The sequence below is a fragment of the Chanos chanos genome, chromosome 1 (genome assembly GCF_902362185.1).
Source record: "Chanos chanos chromosome 1, fChaCha1.1, whole genome shotgun sequence".
NCBI lineage: Eukaryota > Metazoa > Chordata > Actinopteri > Gonorynchiformes > Chanidae > Chanos > Chanos chanos.
Window position 1 is genome coordinate 7,795,191 of NC_044495.1, and position 21,863 is coordinate 7,817,053.

A 21,863-nucleotide genomic window follows, 5' to 3' on the forward strand; every position below is an offset into this window, starting at 1 on the left:
ATCTTATTTGATAAAACTATGATGTGATGGCAATGTCAATGGTGTAAAAGACAGTAGTATTTTTCCTCTGAGGGCACACAACTAAAACTCATCAGCAGTCTGAGCAAGCCCTTAAATTGGAAATAGGCAACCCGTTGAAGTTACAGTGTTGTAAATTAATCTCAAATTATTTTTTGTTGGTGTTGCTAATATAGCATGTATTGTGCACATCTAAGTCCCCTGGCTTCATTCCTTAAAGGGTGATCTTCGATTTAGGGGGTAAAAATCCATTGTATTAGGTATGACAACTCACAGAAAATGTTAAATTACTGAAATCTGTTTGACAATTTTAACCATTGTTTCTCATAATGAAGAGTCCATCCCGGTTTGCGAAACAGTTTGTATAAAAAGGGACATAACTGTATGTACTTGCTAATTATAATGTAGTAGTCCCTCTGCAATAAACATTATAAAGCTATAAACATTTTACTTTGAACTTGATAGTTAAAATAAAATCACAGTGCCAAAAAAGCTTTTGCAGTTCACTGTGTAAATAAGTAAAGGTGAATAAGGGTGCTTGGTGTGTTACACTAAGACTAAACACATCCATCATGTCTAGATGTGTTAGTCAGTTATGGAGTAGCCATCATTCTGCTTAGCAATGTTGTATGCGATTAAAGACACATCTACCACAGATTATTTTCATGGTCTTATTGACATGGTCATGAAAACATGAGTGCAATTTGGACGCTGAGGAAATCCAAACTAAATAAGCACGACAAAAGCCTATAAATCGTTAACTGCAGGAAACAACACTGTCATCAATACTATCTTCTCAGTCATCGAGAACTAAGAGACAGAGCAATTTCCGTAAACGATTAAGCTGTTGTAGGTGACTAGTTCATGTCAGGGCGGGATGTTAATATTTCTTCAATATTTTGAAAATGCATACTGTATATTTCCAAAAAAAAATTCTTTGATTTGTTCATAAACAGTGGTATAGACCCAAGTACATCCATCATGGCAGTGGCAGTGTGAGAAGGGACATAGTTATACATCTTCTTCGTGTAATGAACTGAGTCTTTGATGTCACGCTGTGTTCGTGGATACGGGCATTTGATTTTTTGACGACGAGCCACGCCCACTAAATGACCACGAAATTGGGCAGCGGATCACATGACCACATTAATGAAGAACGCGTCGGGAAAAAATAATGAGTGTTTCCAAACGACAACAACGCGATGGTTAATAAACATATACTTGGCGAATTCGACTAAGATGGCGGCACGTGCACATTGCGAGGGTCAATGTCTTACCAGATTTCGCAAAATAGTGTTAGGCCTAATTTATCTAGTTATGTTCTGCGTGTTCGCCCGATTCAGCTATGCGAACTTCACATAAAGCAAACAGACACTTCTGTATTTCACTGGCTTTGTATCTGTACTCTGCACAACGACAATAAAGTTGTATCTAATCTAATAATACTTAAGAGTACTTTGGTAATCAATTGCAGAGGCGTGACTTGGGGAATTTAAATTTTACGAAAACCTGCGTCTCAATGAAGAGAACTAAGAATCCCCTACGGTCTATCTCGGATATTTTCCTCTGCGAAATAATAAAGTGAGGTGGATAGAGAAGTAGCTGAAAGGTAAGCTGCGTCAAGGTATTGCAACTCATGAACCGACTGGCCATTTGCAAACTACAGACTGAAACAACATTCATACTTAACATTCGAGGCCGTCTGATTTTCTTAAGTACCAATGATGGATGCATTTACATTCAAGCGACGGATTTGTTTGGCTATTCAAATACAACACAAAAATCCTATCAAAACACGAGCCATAGGCCTCTAGAACTCGTCGACGTTGGCGCGGAGCGCGGTTTAACAGGCCTAGGACTACATACTGCCAGCATTCGCGCGTGCACGTCCCACCACTCTTGAATGGCGCGTGAATCGCACGCCAGCACGATGGGAGAACAAGCCTGGCTTCTGGGCAACAACAACAACAACATACCACGCGTGCTGCTTCAACTTGGTCAGTTTCTTCAGTTGATCATGCATGATCCCAGATCGATGAATTACCTGCTGTAGTTTTGAAACGCATAACATGCACATTGCTCCTTGTCTCTTCGATTCTTGGTTGTCCTTTTCTCTGTCCCTTTTCAATTATTACCCCGTGCGTCTCACCCAGTTGAGGGATACGTGCAAGCTGTAACGCACAACGTCACAGATGTCGTAGAGACCACTGCGCATCCTCAAAGTACCGCAAAAAGTCACATGGCTGAATTATGTTAAATGCGCAGGCGTTTACTCCATAATCTGCACAGAATGTCTTTGTTTGCTTAACTGCATTTCACTTAAACTCGTTTTCGGAACGACGTGACAGTCATGTCAACAGCAACAAGACGAAAACTGAACCACCTGTTTGTAAAAGGTTTGCTGAAACGTTTCAACGTTGCAGAGAGAAAAGAGACCAGTGCAAGGCTTGGAGCAATCGCCATGTAGTCTGAAGGTACAAGGTTGGTTTTGCCCTAAACCTGCATCATTTGCGTCGATAGTTAGCGATTAGTAACACGGCGAAAGACTTAGGGATAACATCGTCCTTTGAAAACAGGACCATGGTCAGAATTCTTAAATGTGCACAAACGACGAGGAGCTTGGCACAGAGATTACAAATTAATTGCCACATCTGTTATGCAAACTGCAGCGCAGGATAACCATTGGAAATGGTTTACACGATGGGTTATACACGACAAACAGTGAAAGATATTCGAGAATTAAAAAGACACAGAAGATAGTTCCTTCCCTCAGGGGTCAGTGGGCGAACTGCGTTCAAACCATGAAACCATAAAGTAGTATTCTAAAAGCTTTTAGAACATTTTCAGCCCCATTCCGAAACACTGTGCAAGGCTGTTGTATTGAGGAATGACAACAAAAATGCCGCCTGTTTTCGAAATGAATCCATTTTATTATTCGCCCTGTCAAAATGAAATCAATACAAAATTTTACACAATGTGGCAAAACTTCCATGGAAACCCAAAATATTAAAAAACCTATACATCTTACAGATCCTTTGACATCTGGACTCGCTTGAATCAGGCAGTGAAAAAAAAATATTACACCGAGAGACATACAATTAGAGTTCTCGCATCTCATCTGTATTGAAATGATAATACCCATATTCCTACGTAACTGTCAATGAGATGTCTTGGTTCATTTTTATGTGAAATCGAAATATTTTGACATTTGCCACTGGTCGTTACATAAAGGGGAATGTTTGAGAAGAAGATACCTCCTAGCATTGCTAATATGCACTTCCAGATTCACAGTTTTTGTTGCGCAGAAAACCGAACCCCAAGCGTAGGGGATGTACCTTGTACAGTTAGCACCTATACAGTGTTCTTAATGTCTCCATTTAATTCTGAATAATACGAGATAAATGAATGCCTTAACCCTAGTGACATCATGCTACACCACATCTTTATAGGTTTGTTCATATCAGTTATTTTGCTGAAATGAGATTTTTTTTCTGTCATAATGAACAATTTGCTTCTGTCTTACTATATAGACACATGGACTTCCTCTACTATACTCGAAGGGCAGGCATCAGTACACAACTGTCTGATTTATTGTTTAACTAGGAGCAGAATGTTCCTTGTACATAGTGTTTTGAATGTAATAAAATATTTATCCACAACAACCTTGTGAAAAAATACAATTAATGGCACACAAATAAACTCAACTGTTCTTCAGTGCTAGTCAGTAAAATATACAGGGGGATCTAAAATCTGATCATTACAATGTATGTTGTTTGAAAAGGACCTACAACGTTCTGTAGAACAACAGAGGAGAATAACTGTAATGATTTCACTGACAAAGTTTTTTTTGTTTGTTTGTTTGTTATTTTCCCCCAACTAGAAGTTTGTGGTCCCAAAACAGGTCACAGCACCTACACAAGCAAAACCTCGGGCATAAATTTCTCAGCTACAGCTGTTGCACATTTAAAAAAAAAAAAAAAAAAAAAAAGGAAAGAATGAAAAGAGAGACCTTTTAATAGAGACATATCATACAACAAACTGACTCTTCAAAACATGCATAAATTAAAACTTCATGTCCCTTGGTGTCCCAAACACGGAATGCTCTGTCGAGTGTTTGTTTGCGAGGGTAAAAACCTGTTTCACAGCTGTTTCACAAAAGGATACACAGGACAGGCTATGACAAGGTTTCTCCACGACCAGTGAGGGTTCATAATACAGTGTCTTGTAACACTATGACAGATCATTTCAATGTGCTGCCACACATCTGCAGTCTTCAATACTGCCAGTTAATAAATGAGTAAAGGCAATCCACCCGTGCACCCACCAATGGTTATTGGATAAGACTTCATAAGTACAAACATCGTAATTAAACATGTAAAAACAAAACAAAGCAAGACAAGACAGGACACATAGATTCACGTGTGTTTTCAAAGACAAGACAAAAAAAAAAAAAAAAAAATCCTTGCGTACTTCTGAGAAGCACCTAATTCATACAAAAAAAAAATTGTTATCACTACAAAGTTACTTGACTTAATAGTTATTCAAAAATTAATTCATCTCTAATCTGACACATGTTTAAATTGCACTTTTTGACGATGTGAAATCTCAGTATTGCTTTCGCGGTTGTTAAGTAATGGATATCCTGCAGAAACGTATGCCTTTGAAACGTATAGAATGGAGAGATGCTTTTACTTCAGAACATTAGCTTTAGTTGATTGTGCATCCAGATGGTCTCTCAGGAAACCATAGGCAAAGGATGTTTAACAGTTCTCAGCTTTTTGTCACTTCCCAGTGACTTTCCTCTGGTTTCAGAGAGGATGTCAGTCAGTCCTTCACTCAGTTTATAAACTGACTGTAGGTTCACAGGGAATCCGCTTTCGAATTTGTCTCTCTGTGTGACAGATATGCTACTGACCAGTAAAGGTGGACTGGACACAATGCTTAAAAAAAAAAAAAAAGAAAAATTACACATTTATGATCACATCCTCCTCCTCATCCCTGATATCCTCTGACAACCCATCTTCAGAACGCCTGCTCTCTCCGTCTATGGCAGCGCGCGGCCCGATGATGTAGCGGTAGTCCCCACCAATGGCCAACGCTGCCCCAGATGACACCATCAGCCAGTCTTTCTCGTCTTCCTCCATGCCCACGCACTGCCAAGGCACGGCCCAAGACGTCTCCTCGCCGCCCAGGGGCCCGGCGCTCGCTCCCAGCCCGGCCTCCTGCTCCTGGTCCTCCCCTTCCAAGTTCACGTAGAGCAGTGGCTCCTTTAGAGGTGCTGGAGACAGCCCTGCCCATAGGCCCTCTAACTGGTCTATGAGCTGCTGAAAACTGGGGCGGCATTTGGGCACGGGGCTCCAACAACTGTGCATGATCTCATAGCTGGAGCGAAAGAAGGAAAATGTACAGTAGTCTCAGACTTAGTTGTACTCATAAAATTGAACCATAAACAGGTTGTGAGGTTGAATCCCCTAATAAGCGTAGGCAGACTGTTCCATGAAAGGTGACCTTTGTGGAAGACAAAGACCAGCCTCCCGATGCTACCGAACAAATAAAGCTCAGTTCAGAAGCAACTGTAACCAGCAACGAAACCAAAACATTAAACTCTGCGTTCTCCTTAGTATAAAACGTTTGTTTTTCAGTAAACAACAGAAAATGAATGTATGGAAAGATAGTTTTAAAAACATAGAGCAATGCAGTTGATTCTGGTTGATGTTGGATGTGTACCTCTTCATACTTACATGTCAGGGGGGCAGTCAGGGGGCTGTTTGAGTCTCTCACCCTTAATGAGGTACTCATAGATTTCGGAGTTTTCCACTCCAGGATAAGGAGTCTGTCCACGTGCCATAATCTCCCACATAGTCACACCAAATGCCCACTGAGAAAGGATAGCAGAAAAAAACCCCAGTGAATGTACTGACCTTAACACAGTGAAGGGAGGGGGGGGGGGGGTCATCATGAATAAGAAGTAACAAGCTCCCACCTACAAGTCAAATATTTTTCAGTTCCAGGCAACCACTTCTTTGTACTAAGAATCTTTAATTATTCTTGTATTTAACCAGGCAAGCACACAAAGAGCAGTTTGTATTTTGTGACCTTTCTGGGTGTGGATGTTGGGAGTGAGAGTGATGACAGTGTTATAATGTAAACAAATGTTTATGTGGGCCTTCAAGTCTAAGGCTCATGGACTGAATGTCTTTGAACAAAGACTGAATGTTTTTTTTTTTTTGTCGCCGTTGACAGGCCGATCTGCACGTAGGTCTTTTTCTGATTAACATTACCACGTCGCTTTGAGTCGTATAAACATTGTCAGCCAGACTCTCCAACGCGATCCACTTCACAGGCAACTTTGAAACAGATCCTTGTCGGTAATAGTCACCGCTGTAGATTTTTTTGGATAAGCCAAAGTCTGCCACACACACCGTCATGTTCTCGTTCAGCCTAGGGAAAAAAACACCACAGCACAAAAGTTAATTTCATACAGATGCTCCGGTCATTTACTCAAGCTGCGTGGTGAGGTGAAGCATACTGATGAAACCCAGCATGGAGAATTTATTTGCTTTGATGGAACCAAAGTACTGCTGTTTTCCTCTTTATGCCACCTGTGAAATTGAAGTGCTTTGTTGTACCCCAGAAAATAGCTTCTTGCCATAGACACTTTCCCCTGTTATAAAGGAAAGAAGTAAAGCCCTTTCCAGCTGCCTTATCACCTCCACAGGCATCCCCCTCTGTCCCGGGGGGTGATGTCACAAGGACTCATCTGGTTCTCAGGAAGGGGACAGCCGTAAAGTAAACAACCCGACACTGTCTGTTCTGTGCTTTAGAGTTCCCGGTGTCATCGGTGTAACTATCTGTGTAGACGTTACTTGTCTCTGCCTACATCATGACTGACTGATTTATGCTGACTGTACTCTCTACCTGGTATATATACTATGCCATTTTGACTGCCAGGCAGTCAGTTCGTGTTTCTATGCTTGAGGTGGCTCCCTGCACAGGTTGCACGCTGAAATAAAACTTCAAGTCCTTGACTTTGTCTCCCTGGTCGTTCTAAAAGTGTTAACATTGCCTCAGAATCCATCAGCTTGTACAAAAGGGGAATTGAAATGTTGGTTCTTAATGGAAGCGTGTGTTGTGTGGAGGACTCACATGCAGTTGCGTGCAGCCAGGTCCCTGTGGATGATGCTCTTACTGCTGAGGTACTCCATCCCCCGGGCGATATCCAGCATAAACTGGATCAGCATTTGCAAGGAAAGCGTCTGCAGAGACAACCAGCACATTTTCAAATTAAGATTTAAACCATGGACAATCCACAAAAAAATGCCTTATTTCCAACAGGAAATGAAGCTCATAGATGCAGCTGCACGGAACAGGCCGACAGGAAATGTCCCTGAAACGTGTGACACGGTCCAGGACACAGGAGGTGGGATGGGCTCGAGGGGTTAAATGCCATTTGAATGAAAGAAAACAATAATAACGACGAGACAGAAACTGGGAGTTTTTATTTGTTTCTTTGTGTCAAAAGGCATCACTCACAAAAGGTTCGTCGCCAAGACGGGACATGAGAAGGAACGTGTGCAGGTCTCCGTGTTTCATGAAAGGCAGAATTACCATGGGGACAGGCAAACGCTGCTGAGCCCGTCTGTGGAGACTAATGCCTAAGGGAACAGCAGGGCCACACACACACATTCATTATTACCAACCCGGAATGCAAACAATAACTTTGAGTCGACCTCCACTGCTAAGTTTTACCGTTATTTCGTCGTCCTAGCATAGAACCCATAGCTCTCTGTCAAAACACACTGTTGTTTATGGAATGAAACGTTTTTTTGGGGGGTTTTTTTGAGGGCAACAGCTAATTTGATTCAGCGGGAGCTAACTCTAAACTTGATCTTCCATCTGCCCCTTGCGGAGCATTAATTTAATAAAGAAAAAGGTCAATAAGCCTTTTATCGAGTGCGTTGTGACTAACCGATGAGCTGGATGACGTTAGGGTGATGGAAATCTTTCATGTACGCAGCTTCTTTCAGACACTGCTCTATATCGCTGGATGAGTTGATATCAGCTTTTCCATGAGAAAAGAAAAACAGAGCAGAAGTCATTAAACAATGATAATATTAAGAATAATATTAAATTACACTTACAGAATATCTCTCATATAGAACTTTTTTTTTATTATTTTAAAGTCCTAAGTATTCAACCATTATGATAATCAGTACTGTTTATACACCTATTATTTAATATATCTACTGTAACCAGTTAGTTTATAATGAAGCTTTTAATAATCTAGATGTGTCTGGTAAAGGAGAAAGGCATAAAATCAACTTCAAGCAACAGCGCTCGTTTTGTCTGTTTACCTCTGAATCAAACCTCTGAACACTCAGGCAGTTATAGCCCAGTTATAATTAAGATTTACTTACTTTTTAGGACTTTCACTGCAACCTTCTGCACAGAGCTGTCCTCCATTTTAAGGAAAGCTTCTCTCACTGAGCCAAACTCGCCTGAACAGACGGACACAGATTCCCCCTCAATTTTTTTCCCCTCGCTGGCCATGAACAGTAAAGTACAGTATTGAAAGTGATCTACCCCTCCACCTTTTTTTCCTCAATGTCTGATCAATCTGACAGCTTCTAGGCTTAAGCTCATGAGACTATAAGGCCGCAAAGAGCGAGATTGTTTTTTTTTCACTGAACGTGTCACTCAAACAGCAGAATTATAATTTCACGTTGCTACCTTCATCATTCTCAAACGATAACCGGCAGCTGGCGTTTTTCCTTGGCATGGACATTGACAGAAGTGTTTATAACGATTTGAAATGAGTGCTGGAGGCAGAACCAACCTTTGCCCAGCATGTGCCCCAGGGTAAGCAGTCTTTCTGGGATAAGGACATCCTGCAGCTTGGCTTTCAAATCATTGTTAATGCCCAGGCTGTCCACTAGAGGGAGACAAAAGCAACACCGATCATTTATGTCCTGTTGCTGACGATAGACGTCAACTGTCAATAGTGGCGCCTGTATTTGTGGTGGCTACTCACAGGTGGACTCGGGGAGCTCTGGGCCCTGCCGGTTGAAAGACCTGGCTGCGGTGAAGGTAACTGCGCTCTCCATCCCTGGGGGCTTAAAAACAGATCTGCAAGAAAAAATAGGTATGAAAATCTACACTACTGGAATCCAAATCTTTTTCTTGCATTTCTGTGTGTCTATGACCATATAAGGCAACGATAAGGCCAGTTTGATTGGCTGCTTCTATCAGTAGTGCCAAAACTGCCGTTTAGCCCCTTCTTTCATATTTGTAAAGGTTTACAATCAACCTACTCATATACTGCTTTGTTTAAAGGACATACCAGCTCTGAAAGTTGGTATGTATATAAATCCAAGGCTTAGATTAATGAATTCTCTTCAGTTTTCCATATGTAGAACATATTAGTGGGACCATTTCATAAGTTGAGTAAATTGTAATGTCTTTGGAAAGCTATTTGATCAACAGCTTACTGTGAAGGACAGATTGTTGGTCCAGAAAGAGTGTGATTCAGAGCCGTAACTGATTGTAAACAGTATATAATGTATGTTGGTTTGCTCTGAGTCACTCAGGCATGCCATAGGGGGCCTTACCCAAACTGGGTCTCCTTTCCCCTGCGTTGGACCAGAACGGTTAACAGCAGGCCCACCATTGTGGCCACCAGAAGGCCCAGAAGTAGGCCCACCCACATGTGGCCTCTCTGAGTCTGAGCTGACACCGCTGTGTGAGAGAAGACACGAATCTCACAAGCGTGTCATTTTCACAATACAGGCAAATACATAGAAAGAGACACACGCATGAACGCACACTCGTATCACACATACAGACGTACAAACACGCCCGACGGAGGACAGGGCTCTGTCACGGACACACAGTCAGACGAGGTGTTCTTTCGGCGTGTTCGACTTTGTAAATTACTGACACACTTTCAGACAGAGTCAAAATAACTCTCGAAGGAAAAAAAAAAAAAAAACAGTCACCAAATCTGCCTTTACCTGAGGCAGGCATTACGAGTATAGGTTGGCTCCACGGTCCGCAGCCAACCACAGTGCACGCCGAAACCTGGAATGTGGCGTTGAAGAAGCGGCCTCCTCCGGCGAGATGGGCAACGTTCTCCTTAAACAGTAAGGCATCCTGTTATAAGGGAAAAAAAAAAACAACAATATTTGCAGATTAAATATTCTGTTTTCTCACAGATAAAACATCCCTGCAAAAACAACACAGTGTCCTGATACTGCGTTGAGTTACATATGTCTACAAGAATGCAGTCAAGCGCATGCCCCTGAAAACCACCCAACCATCAAGAGTTGAATGACAATGATTCATTTGATTCTCAAAATAACAATACATTTTCTCAGCTTTGGATAAAGCATTGGAAACGTTTTGCAATAAACCGCACATTCATTAAATGTCAAGGCTCTCGGCTGATTCCTTTTCCTCCTTTTGTGATCCAGAGAAAGAGGTTTAATCGATTATAATCGACTGTTGTATACTATAATAGGAAAAAAAAAACCCATTCTCATAATAATGCAAATAAAAGTTTATTTAGAGCCCAGTATCACTATTTATAGTCTCAAAGGGCTTTACATCGAGATTGCTGTCCCGTCATTCATGTACTATCAATGAGGTCAAGGTTTGCTCTTAGTCATGACAGCAGATCTGACCACAGAAAGGTGCGGCACTCAAATCCATGAATCCATACGCAGCAAGATACGGGCTTAAAAACCAACCCCGTCTGATAACTATGTGCATAACATAATGAATAATGTGACTCTAAGACATTTGGTCACAACATTGTCATAGCAATGACTGAACAAAACAAAACAAAACGAAAATAAAACCCTCCAACAATCACTTGTTCTAAGTATCTCTATTGGTTAGGATTTCTTAGGAACTGTGATTCAACTCCATATTGTCACAAACTGTCATGTGACACAGCAGTGCAAATGGATTAGGGTGGATGGTTAACTCAGTCTTGGAGTAGTTGGTGAGGCTGGAGGAAGTGTGCTGTAACCGGGGAAGGGGGGGAGGGGGGGGCACAGTCTTTTCATTTGGGGCTTATGAAGTTGTCCCCCAGTTTGCCCCCTAGTACGACAGGTTACCTGACTCTCTCCTCCCAAGGTCCACTGTACTTTGTAGGCAAGCAGGCGCCCGTGTAACTCTTCCTCCTCCAGGGCCGCCCACCGGAGAGACAGCTGCTGCTCCGTCAGCTCAAAGGTGAAGTTCTTAGGTGCTGCAGATGGCACTGCCAGGAAGACACATGAACATGACAGCGTTTCAACACTGTTTATGACAGCGTGACAGCTGGCGACTCCCAACAACAAGCGTGCCTTAGTCATCACTCACTCGTCACGCAATTTTTACATTAGTCCAAGTCTGTCGAGGTTAATCTGGACGCTTGAAACATTTTCAGTAAACTCCACCGTGGGCTCTACTAATTTAGACTGCTGTGAGATCCCCTACCAGTAGGTGGCACTATGCACTGAGCACCTAACATAAGCAGCAGCGCATTGATATGGATTGGGGGCACACACAATGCTGCATTGTACCATCAGGGCTGGAATCCACTGGACTGGAGCCAGTCCTGCCAGTTTACAAACATACAAACAAGGTCAACACCAGAAACTCCCACTGCCCCTCTACCCAGCAGCCTAGCAACTCCCTTCACCACCCCCTCCTTGTGCATGAGCAGCTGTCCTGACTTGGTGTTGGAGAGAGACGGGTGGTAGTAGCCCCCCCCCCCCCCCCCCCCCCTCGTTTACTCACAATCAATCAGCACAGCCACACGAGACTTTAAGAGAGGCCACCAGTTTAGTTACTGACTGATCCAAGTCCCTCTGGTATGTAGAAAATGTCAGATATTTAGACTGGTTCTGAATTCCATTAAAGCTGCAGCCATGACAATGTGGATGATAATTAGCATGGGCCTTTAGAGATGCATTCACTGGCTCTCTCCAGTGCACAGTGCACATCTCTACACTGGATGTTTGATCATAAATTCGGTCGGCGGGTAGGTTCACGCACACGTTCCTCCGTTGGCTCTTTTATGATTTTTTTTTTTTTTTCAACAAAAAAAAAAGAAAAGAAAAAAGAAAGACAACAAAACAAAAAAGGAGAAAAGATGAACTCTCATACATTATTCCTGGAGCTTTTTGGGAAGGTTTTATACTTAAGGGGGACATATTGTTTGCTTTCTTCTAGGTCAATACGAATGCCCTTCTTTTAAGTCACACTGGATAGGAGCACCTGCTAAATAAACAAAACTGTGAATCAGACTAGTTCAACAAACATTTCTTTCTAACTGACCAATCACTTCTGACTCATTAAGAAATTAAGTATATTCTGTTGTGACTATATTACAGATTTTCAAACTGTAGGATTAAAAAAAAAAAAATCAACCTAGTGTGTCTACATGTCCACACAGATTTTGGTTTCGTTCAATACCGAAAAGCGCCAGCGCATGCATAAACACATTCGACTGGGCAACTGAGCGTGACTGAGTGATTAGAATGGGTGCTGTCGTGATGCCAAAACGAGTCTGCTTTAAGATAAGTCTGTCAATGTATAAGAGAGGGAAACAACAACGACAGGGCACAGGTTATTTAATGTACAGCTAAACATACCTGACTCAGGAGTCTGAAAGTCCACCCACGAGGAGAAAGGGGAGGGACCCACTTCATTGTTGCAGTAGATTCTCACACTGTAGTTTGAGTGACTGCTAAGTCCACCGATGCTGCGCTGGAACGGTGGAACAGTCACACGCTGGTCAGGAAGTTTCAACTTCCTCCCAGAATTCTTCAACATCTTGCAGAGCCATTGGGGAAAGGGGGGGGGGGGTAGAAACATTCAGTTCACAGTCAACATAAATCAGTCAAGTTAAACATAAACGTCATTAAAACACAGAATGTCTCACAGTATGTTTAAGCAATTAATACACAACGTCTATTAGTATGTTTCGTAAGGTGCTGGAAGATAAAATATATAGATCCAATGGTGTTTACTACACATTGTTGAATTTCCATAATATGATACAGAGATCAAATTTCTGCACAGTGTTATTGAGATGCAGTAGAAGGGCAAAAACATTATCCTCTCTGTACAGATTTTTTGTGTTAAGGAACTGATGAAAACATCACATCTGAGTTAATACTTAACATCTGAGTTAATAGTTAATATCTGTTTAATATTTGGTTTTATTTTTCTGTTAACATATTTTTTGGAGAACTTTTACAGCAGTTTATCTTACAGTGTTTTGTTTTTGTGTTCCTGACTGGACTGAGAATGTTCTGTATATGTGTGTGTTTGACTGTGTGTGTGTGTGTGTGTGTGTGTGTGTGTGTGTGCGTGTGCATGAGCATGTTAATTGTATTAGCTGAGCTGGTCTATGACTGAGAAACAAACACAGGCCAAGTTTGAATAAAAACACAGCATAGACTTGGCCCCCACTTTGCTGACAGAGATTTCCTGTCCATGTGACCCAGATTTTCAGTGTCTAATGTATCTGCTTTGTGACTTAAAGTGCCTCAAGACAATATAAAGACAAGCGGGGACTTCCTCTCTCTAAACACAGGTTAGACGCATATTTAAAAAAAAAGTTTACACAAGCCTGTCACTGGGGGACTGTGGAAGACTTTGTTTGACTTAGATACTTGTATTTGACAGTCAGAATACGGTGCTCTGAGAATGCCTGGGTACCTGAATGGTGCAGGTGGACAGGTCAGAGTGTCCATTGAAACCCGGTGTCCAAACCAGAGTGACGTTATTGTCCAACACCTGGTCTACCTGAACCAACCTGGGAGCATCCGGGAGAGCTGCGAGAGAAAAACATGGAAAATCTTTTACGCACACCAATACCACGTACACCAATACCACGTACACCAATACCACGTACACCAATACCAACGGCTTCCCCTCCGCAAAGAGATATTAAAATGAGTTATTCAGAAACAGAAATCATCTTGGCACACTTCTGTAGTTTTCTTTCAAACTGTCCACTTAAATAATTTCAAAACTCTTCTCTGCGCTAGCTGGAAAAGCTCTGCAATGTCTTTTTTTTTTTTTTTGACATTGCAATAAAGAAGTGAATAGACAGCAAAGCTTACCTTTAATGTGTACAGTGCCAGTGCGAGATACAGAGATGCCTCTGGCATTCTTAGCTTCACAGTAAAATTTAACACTGTCATTCACACCTACGGGAACAGATAGGAACAGTTATATATACACTCAAATGCTCAGCATTGCTGTCTGAGAGACGAAGTCCAAATATCATTATCATGTCTACTGGGTAAACACATACATGTTCCTTCATGAAAATAAGAATTACGCTTTTACTGGATAATAATTATGTGTTTTATTTCCAATATTTCGAGGATGGGCCTCAGTATAGCCCTTGAGATAGGGAGAAAGCGGTCATTGTGATGTCACAGAGAAAATCAGAAGATTACGTTTGGGGAAAAAAAACAAAACAAAACAAAAAAAAACCCTTTCTTCACGTTTTTTGATTACCTGTTTGTTCTCAGGTGAAGATTAAGACACTTGATAACATCAGAGACGTTTTTGAAATACAGCAAGAGACAAAGTATTACAATTACACAGTTGCATTTCCCAGTCTGTCTTGAAACCTTCCCTCAATATGTAACAGTGTAAAAGCAAAATGTCAGCATCAGCTGACACTAAAAAAAAAGCTGATTACTCCAAAAGACACTCTTGAGAGGCCTGACAGGCAGAAACTCTCTCTTCACCCAGATAGCCAAGTTTCAAACACATGTCCTTACAAATTCTCCCAATCAAGAAAGAAAAGAAAGTTTAGAAATTGCAGAGGTGAACAAAATGCAGTCACTGGCTGTTCAAATCACCATAAGCCATAAATGGTTAGGCAGTAACGATTCTGGTTAAAATGGAATAGCATCATTATCCAGAGAAGGACAGAGTCTTAGCAACATTCTTCTGCACTGTTTTCTGTGAATGCCCATTAGTAAGCTCCATTAGAAAAAGAAGGTTCGGTTACACTGTTTGGGAAAGAGGGATATAAAACTGATCACCGTCTGGGAGAGAGACAATGATAGTAATATGATGAGGGTGATTCAGCAAATGTGTAGAAAGTAATGTCATTTGCTGGAATATTTTGGAGCTGAATCATAAAAGCCACAAACATTAGATTACCACTCCAGGACTATGATGAAATGTATCGTATCCTGACTGCGTGGGCAGGCACGGGTTAAATTGCCAAGTACTGTCACCTGTCACCCGACGCCACCAGTTAAACCCTGAAACGCTGTCAGTCATTTCTGCTTCAGTTCACAGTCTTCAACACAACTGCATTTTAAAAGCTCCCGCATAACTTATCCTCAGAGTTCTAAGACAAGGTTCCAAACAAATTTACTCAGGGGCATTGAGGGAACAGTGATGCACTACGCAACAAACACCACACAACAAAGGGCTTCAAAATAGAGCCCATACCACCTACGGAGGCTTAATTAAGTCAATACCACAAACTGCCATCAACAGTATATACCAGCAAATGGAACATCCCAGTGGCAATCCATGGACTAGTTTTCCAAGCACCAATTAAGCCTATCCCAAACCTAATAGGGATTTAAAATGGACCTTACCAATTTATTTTACACCACAACCAAGCTTAACGTGTGTCTAGAAAATGATTTGTAAGAGTAAAAGTCCACAGACAAAAGCCTGAATACCCTGCTGCATTACCCTGCCCACTAAGAGTGACCTTTGACTCAGCTTCACAATCTCTGCAGGTGTAGGGAAGATAGCGACAGTAACATTTGCATCAGAGGGATGATTCACCTGGGAGGTATCCTCTCATGATCTGTTGTGACTGACACCAAAAACAAACACACAAGAACACGTAGAGCAAACACACACACACACACACACGGTGCATATAACCTGTATGTTATCACTGTTTTGAGAGAAGTTGTTGGATTTTGCTGGTATAGCAAAGTGAACTTCTAGCATGACTTGAGTCTTCACAGAATATAGGTCCAGTAAGGCAACAATCATTCATGGTTTTATATTACTGATACAGGCTAGGCTGGTCAGGGGGTGGGGGACAGGCCTATAGATTACGGTATATATTTGAGCACCATTAGGACAGTAGCGACTACTCGGACTATGCTGACATATGCTTTGATCAAAAGCAGAGAATGAAACATGGTGGTCTAAGTACTGAGCCCTGGGGACACTTCTGCACACATGGGTGCGATTAAGTGATTTTATCTTCCAGATAAAATTTGAACTACGGATGGCGTCAGAGGTGCTGATGCTGGATTTCAGGGAAACAGGATGTATGAAACATGTCAGAATTAGCACAGTAAGCCCTGACTGTGTTACGAAATCAACGGTAACATCTCTATGGGGACTTCTCTAATTGGCCTTACTGAGGAGCAAAATATTAGGGAACAGGGGAACAGAAAAATGGAGGAGAACTTTGAGTGGAACTGCGACAGAAACTTACCTCGAACGTAGAGCACAGATGGAGAAGGCATGTAATCACCCTCCTGAGCTCCTCCCAGCCACCACAGCACCTCCACAGGATCAGGAGGTCCAACAGCAGCACAGGTCAGGTTAAAAGGCACCCCCGGAAACGTGGCCACGTCTTGGGGTTCGAGCATAAAATGGGGGACGCCTAGACACCATTCAGAGAGATAGTGCAAATGAGTTTCAACCTGACCCATGCAGATTCATTCATTTACATTCCCTTATTTAGCCCACACCCTTATCCTCAGCAAGTCACATTTTCTGTGTCAGAGGTTAAGTGGCTCTGGATCAAACTAGGGGCTAAGTGCTATGCTATGGGACACATCAGCTGAAATCAACCATGCTTGAGATTCCCCATACACAAGCTTTGTTACGGTCTGTTTCCCTCATTACTCCCCTATCATCCCTAGATATGATCAAAGGTGGTACCGACAAAAATAAAGTCAGTTTTCCCTTGAAACTCAATTTAGTTTTGGTCGAGGAATTCGACAAAAATTCATTACAACACCTCATGAAACACACACAAAAAAAGAGCGTGGCACTTGCTCAGGCCTGACACATCCAGTAAACAAACAAACAAACAAACAAACTACCACTCACTATCCATCCAAGGTATATGAATGCATTGGCTTTAAAAACACTGCATTAGAGGTTCACTGCAACAGACGGATGAGACAGACGCCTGCAGATTTATGAAAGGAGAGGAAAAGAGGTATTGATCTACCCTCTACTGTAATCCAAGCAGACCCGGAGGAAATGGTCATGCCACGAAATTCCACTTCACACCAGTATTTCCCCGCATCGTGCTGCTGGACAGATTTCACACTGGGAAAAAAAAAAACATGCAAAAATCAGACAAATAAACAAAGTAAACAGTCTGTGATGACAATCAAAGTTTACCAAGTCGTTACTGTTTATAGCCTCCACCTCAAACTGCTTGACCCGTTTCTACACAGCAAACACATCAAACACAGGATTTAAATCAGACACACTTGTATCAGAGGGTACCTGGTACCGTTATCTGCTGGCTGTCAAATTAATTGACAAATAAGAAGCAATAGTAACCACAGTGGTGATTGGTGATAACGCAAAACAATCCATAAAAATGAAAGCGAAAACAAAAGGTTTACTGTCCAATCTAAATCAAAGGAGAAACATAACAGACATTTCTCTAGATTTCTACACCTCTCAAAAGTGGCTCATGATTCCATTAATGCATCTGTGATAATGACTGATATACACAGGCCAAAAAAAAAAAAAAAAGAATAAATAAAAATAATAAAACATAACAAACAACAAAAAATAAACAGCGCCAAATGGAAGACCAACTTTGGGGGACTTTGGGAGCTGAGAGTCTGCTCTTGTGCCAGGGATTAACACTAACAGAAATGACAGCATCCAGTGACAGGCAGTCACGTTACCAACCGTCCCCTGCATTGCTCATGAGTAACTCACCACATTCCAGCAAGCGCTGACCACTCCTGGGTCTGCACCTACATCATTAGACCCAAAGGTTGAGTGCTGGCATTTACAGACGCTGTTAGGAAAAAAAATTCGACTAAAAGCTGATTAGCTCACCCCAGCTTTGCCCCTACAGTTTTACTGGATTCCTCTAAGGCTCAAACTTTAGCGTGCAGTGGAGGGGAAAAACACCCTTCAAAGCCCAGAGCTGTATCACTCGCCATTATTTACAGTGTTATATCGAATGTTTCTTCATAACACAAACAGACCTCGTTCCAAAACATAGCACGCCAACATGCTGCCAACCTCTCTACCTGTTGCTTATGGACTCACCTAAATTTTCAGACTGTACGAGAGGTCGAAATCATGCAAGGTTGAATTCGTCGCTTTGAAGGTTACAGGGCTGATAGCAAACGAGATCACAAGGTCGCCCAACAAAAAACGTGAACTTTCAATGGTTCAGTGTCACCTTCTGTTCTCTCACCAGCTCTCTCACGCTTCAACCAAAGACGGTTCACAAAGACGGACATTTTTTTTTGCCAGGGCGCACGTTTTTATCAGTCTGACCCTGAAACCAACTTTTCAAGGTTACTTTGATATCCAGGCATGGACACATGTAGCAGACCTGACATACTGAGCGATCAAAAATATTTTTGAAATGGAGTTATACTGTGGGAAATAATGTTCTCTAGTCCATAGTGCAGTCACACAGCGAAAATAACTACACGCTGAACAAGATGAGATGAAAAATATCCTTGTGGAATGAAGGAGGTCTTTTATGTCAGGAGGAGCTCTACATTACAGCCAAAAGAATGTCCCATTTCAAAATCAGATGCACAGCACGCCAGTTGCTATATTGTGAATCATGGGATCTCTATTCTTTCATTACTGTGTCCCTAGAAACTGACCCCAAATCCAATGCAACACAGAGTCACATCCACATCCAGCTCTGACAAGGGCCTTTACCTGTGGAAAGTCTCCCAGTGATGGGTATCCAGAGTGATGTACATCTGATCGGTGCTATAAAGCCTCTCCCCATCCTTCATCCAGATGATCTCCGGTTCGCTTAGACCCTCGATTGCACAGCCCAAACGGGCCATGTTCCCCTGGGTAACGGTGAGGTTAGCTGGGCTCTTGGTGAACCGTGGCCCTGGAAGATATCAAACAGGTCAGTCAGTAACAGGTTACATTTTTACTTGGCACAATTACTGTGTTGGAGCGACGGCTTGAGAGACAGTCGATTAAGATTGACACAGCTATTGCAAAATTATTTCATGCCCGAGTAACAATGGCGTAAAAATGATAAGCTAAGCCATTTGGGAAGAGACATTATTACATTTGAAGCAAATGGGTTTTTGTGCAGTGTTGTTGTTGGGTTTTTTTTTTCCTCTGTTGTGCTGGCACCGCTGTAAATATGTTTACTGAATCAGTGTACACATTCTGAGTAAAACAGGCAGACGTCATGCAAGCTGCAGAGTTGAGAAAGTGCTCCACTGTAGTCACTGACTATAGCTGTGTTCAGCAGAGCTCCAGTAACAACCAAAGACAGCATCTTGGTCCAAAACTGCTTGTATTATTCTGTTTACAGGATAGAATCAAGTATTCAATAGCCTATCAATTTCAGTCTTACATACCTAATATCACAAGTCTGAGTTTCCTGCACTTCAGAAGGATTATGACTCAGAATATAACTATTTCCTCTGAAACAATCTGATTTCTTACCATATGAGGAGAACAGTCACATGCACTACTATAATCAGTGCAATCATTGTAATTTCGCCTATGTCATGTCTCAAATCTGTAATTGAAGCAGTGGAATGTAGCACATGCAGTATGTACATAATGGTCGGTAAACAGCCGGTAGACTGTAATTTAAGGTTCACACTCAAAGTATGTGCAAACACAAACAAGCATCAGCTTAGACGAACGTATCAAGGAGTGTCACACTGGGATGAAAAATCATTTATCTCGTTTTCACTGATAGAGAACAAAAGGAAAGACTTTTCTACGAACTCATGTTATATTGAACACATTACGGTTTAAAAGTTACATTTCCAAAAAGTAAAACATTTTCAGCGAATACAAAAAACAAGAGTGATTAAGTTCGAGATAAACATAGAACAAATACAGAAAAAAAAGAAGAAAAAAAAAGCAAAAAAGACAGAAACACTCGAAACACAAACTGGATCCATTCTGGTTCCTGTCATTTCACACAACGCTAGAGTGGAGCACTGATTGCAAGTGTGTTTACTAAATGATGAAAATAAATTAAAACAAACATATTAAGTACACCGCCATAGTCAGATTATGATCTCTGTTAGTCAGAATCAACCAAATAAGACACAATGTGTTATGACACAAACTATTATCACCGTTGCCCAAATCCGACTTCACAGGACCTACCGTGGATTCCCGCTGAGCAGTGTACTAGCACTATAGCCGAAAGATAAATCCACATTTTACGGTAATCTGATAGAGAAATTACATTACGTTGCAGCATAATTTTAATCAACACGACCACAACACTCTAAAGGGCCGTGAAAACTGAATTTGTTATGACATGTCCCATTCACAATAACCATTCCGTGGGCTCCAGGGAAGCCAAAAATCCGAGAAATCTCATAACAACCCATCCATATACAGCGTCTGTCTGCGGCCGAATTGGAAATGACCGACGTTCAAAACCTGTGCGAAACGTGAAGCTACATTTTATCAACTTTCTCTCATGATCAGCGTAGAAACCCAGGCGCTCTCGCTCACTACTCTGAAGTGTTTTCACTCAGTTAAAGGAGGAAAAAAAAAGTAGTCAAAGAGGTGCAAATACCCCAATAAATGAACAACACTGCCGCCTAGAGACACTTAGGTTCAACGAACGCATTCTTTGCCCTCAGCTATTTGGTTAAAAAAAATGCATCATCTCTTCAAATATAAAGTATTTTACACTCGTGGGAAATTTGTTGATCGCCAACAGGCTGATTGAACTTGTCTCTGTTTTAAGATTTATTGAACCGAACCATGTGTTCCTTAGGTATTAAAATCGTCTAGGCATGTATACGGAAGGTGTACACCTCTTTAAAAGGAATATCAGATAGTCCCAAATAAGTGGAACGTTCCTTTTAAAGATCGCTTAAAGATCGTCTGTGGTAGAATACGTTTGTTCTCTACGTGTTTGTGGCGAAACAGATAAACAAAAATCAGTTTCACTTGAAATGCCCCTATAGACAAAAGATTCAGTGTTAAAGCGAATGTAAATTGTAGCCCATGTGTTACTCATCACAATTCGAGACCGCGCGTAACAAAAACTGAAAACCACGTAACAAATTCTTCTTGGATAAATGTTGTAACAGTATTGTAAAACTGTGGGCTTTTGATAACTGTTTTGAATCACTGTCATTTGTGTGTCGGTCTTTGTACGACTGTAGACTACTGTGCAGTTTCTGAGGCAAACGGGGGTCAGAGCTGTGACTTCGACAATACATCATGTGAGTACCACACGAAATCATTCATGTTGTTTTCTTTCTTTTTCTGGTAAGTAATAACAGCAAGAGAGCCTGAGAACAAAACGGTAGACAAAGAGGAAGACCCGTGCTAGAGTTCTGCTCCTTTGAGTATGTGGTATGAGAGGCCTCTTTCCATACGGCACAGATCAAAGTACAAAGAATTCATTCACTGACGTGTGTACGTTAATTATTTCAGGGCCGGCGTCATGTTGCAGTGTCGAGTATAAGCTATTGCATCGAACAATTTAATACAAATAACGATTGTTGCATTTGATTGAGTATACTGTAGGAACTTAATTTACCCGGCAAGTACTTCAATAGTGCTGAATACCGCCCTCTCCTGGGGAGGCGTGGCTTAGCGTTGCATCT

The 21,863-nt window shown here is 41.6% G+C and overlaps 1 protein-coding gene across 1 annotated transcript; it reads right to left on the reverse strand.

Annotated features, from left to right (window-relative positions):
* Positions 1-4,953: 4,953 nt before the first annotated feature.
* Positions 4,954-20,475, reverse strand: tyro3 (TYRO3 protein tyrosine kinase). The gene is made up of 19 exons (XM_030785176.1): positions 20,398-20,475; positions 18,961-19,144; positions 17,258-17,358; positions 16,511-16,681; positions 14,136-14,222; positions 13,729-13,844; positions 12,657-12,837; positions 11,136-11,278; positions 10,029-10,167; positions 9,627-9,753; positions 9,050-9,144; positions 8,855-8,950; positions 8,436-8,516; positions 7,988-8,080; positions 7,552-7,673; positions 7,165-7,274; positions 6,300-6,459; positions 5,760-5,896; positions 4,954-5,400 (listed from the first exon to the last, which is right to left on the reverse strand). Exons 1-19 carry the CDS (start codon positions 20,450-20,452, stop codon positions 4,983-4,985), a joined length of 2,616 nt encoding a protein of 871 aa, XP_030641036.1. The 5' UTR covers positions 20,453-20,475; the 3' UTR covers positions 4,954-4,982.
* Between the last annotated feature and the right edge of the window lie 1,388 nt (positions 20,476-21,863).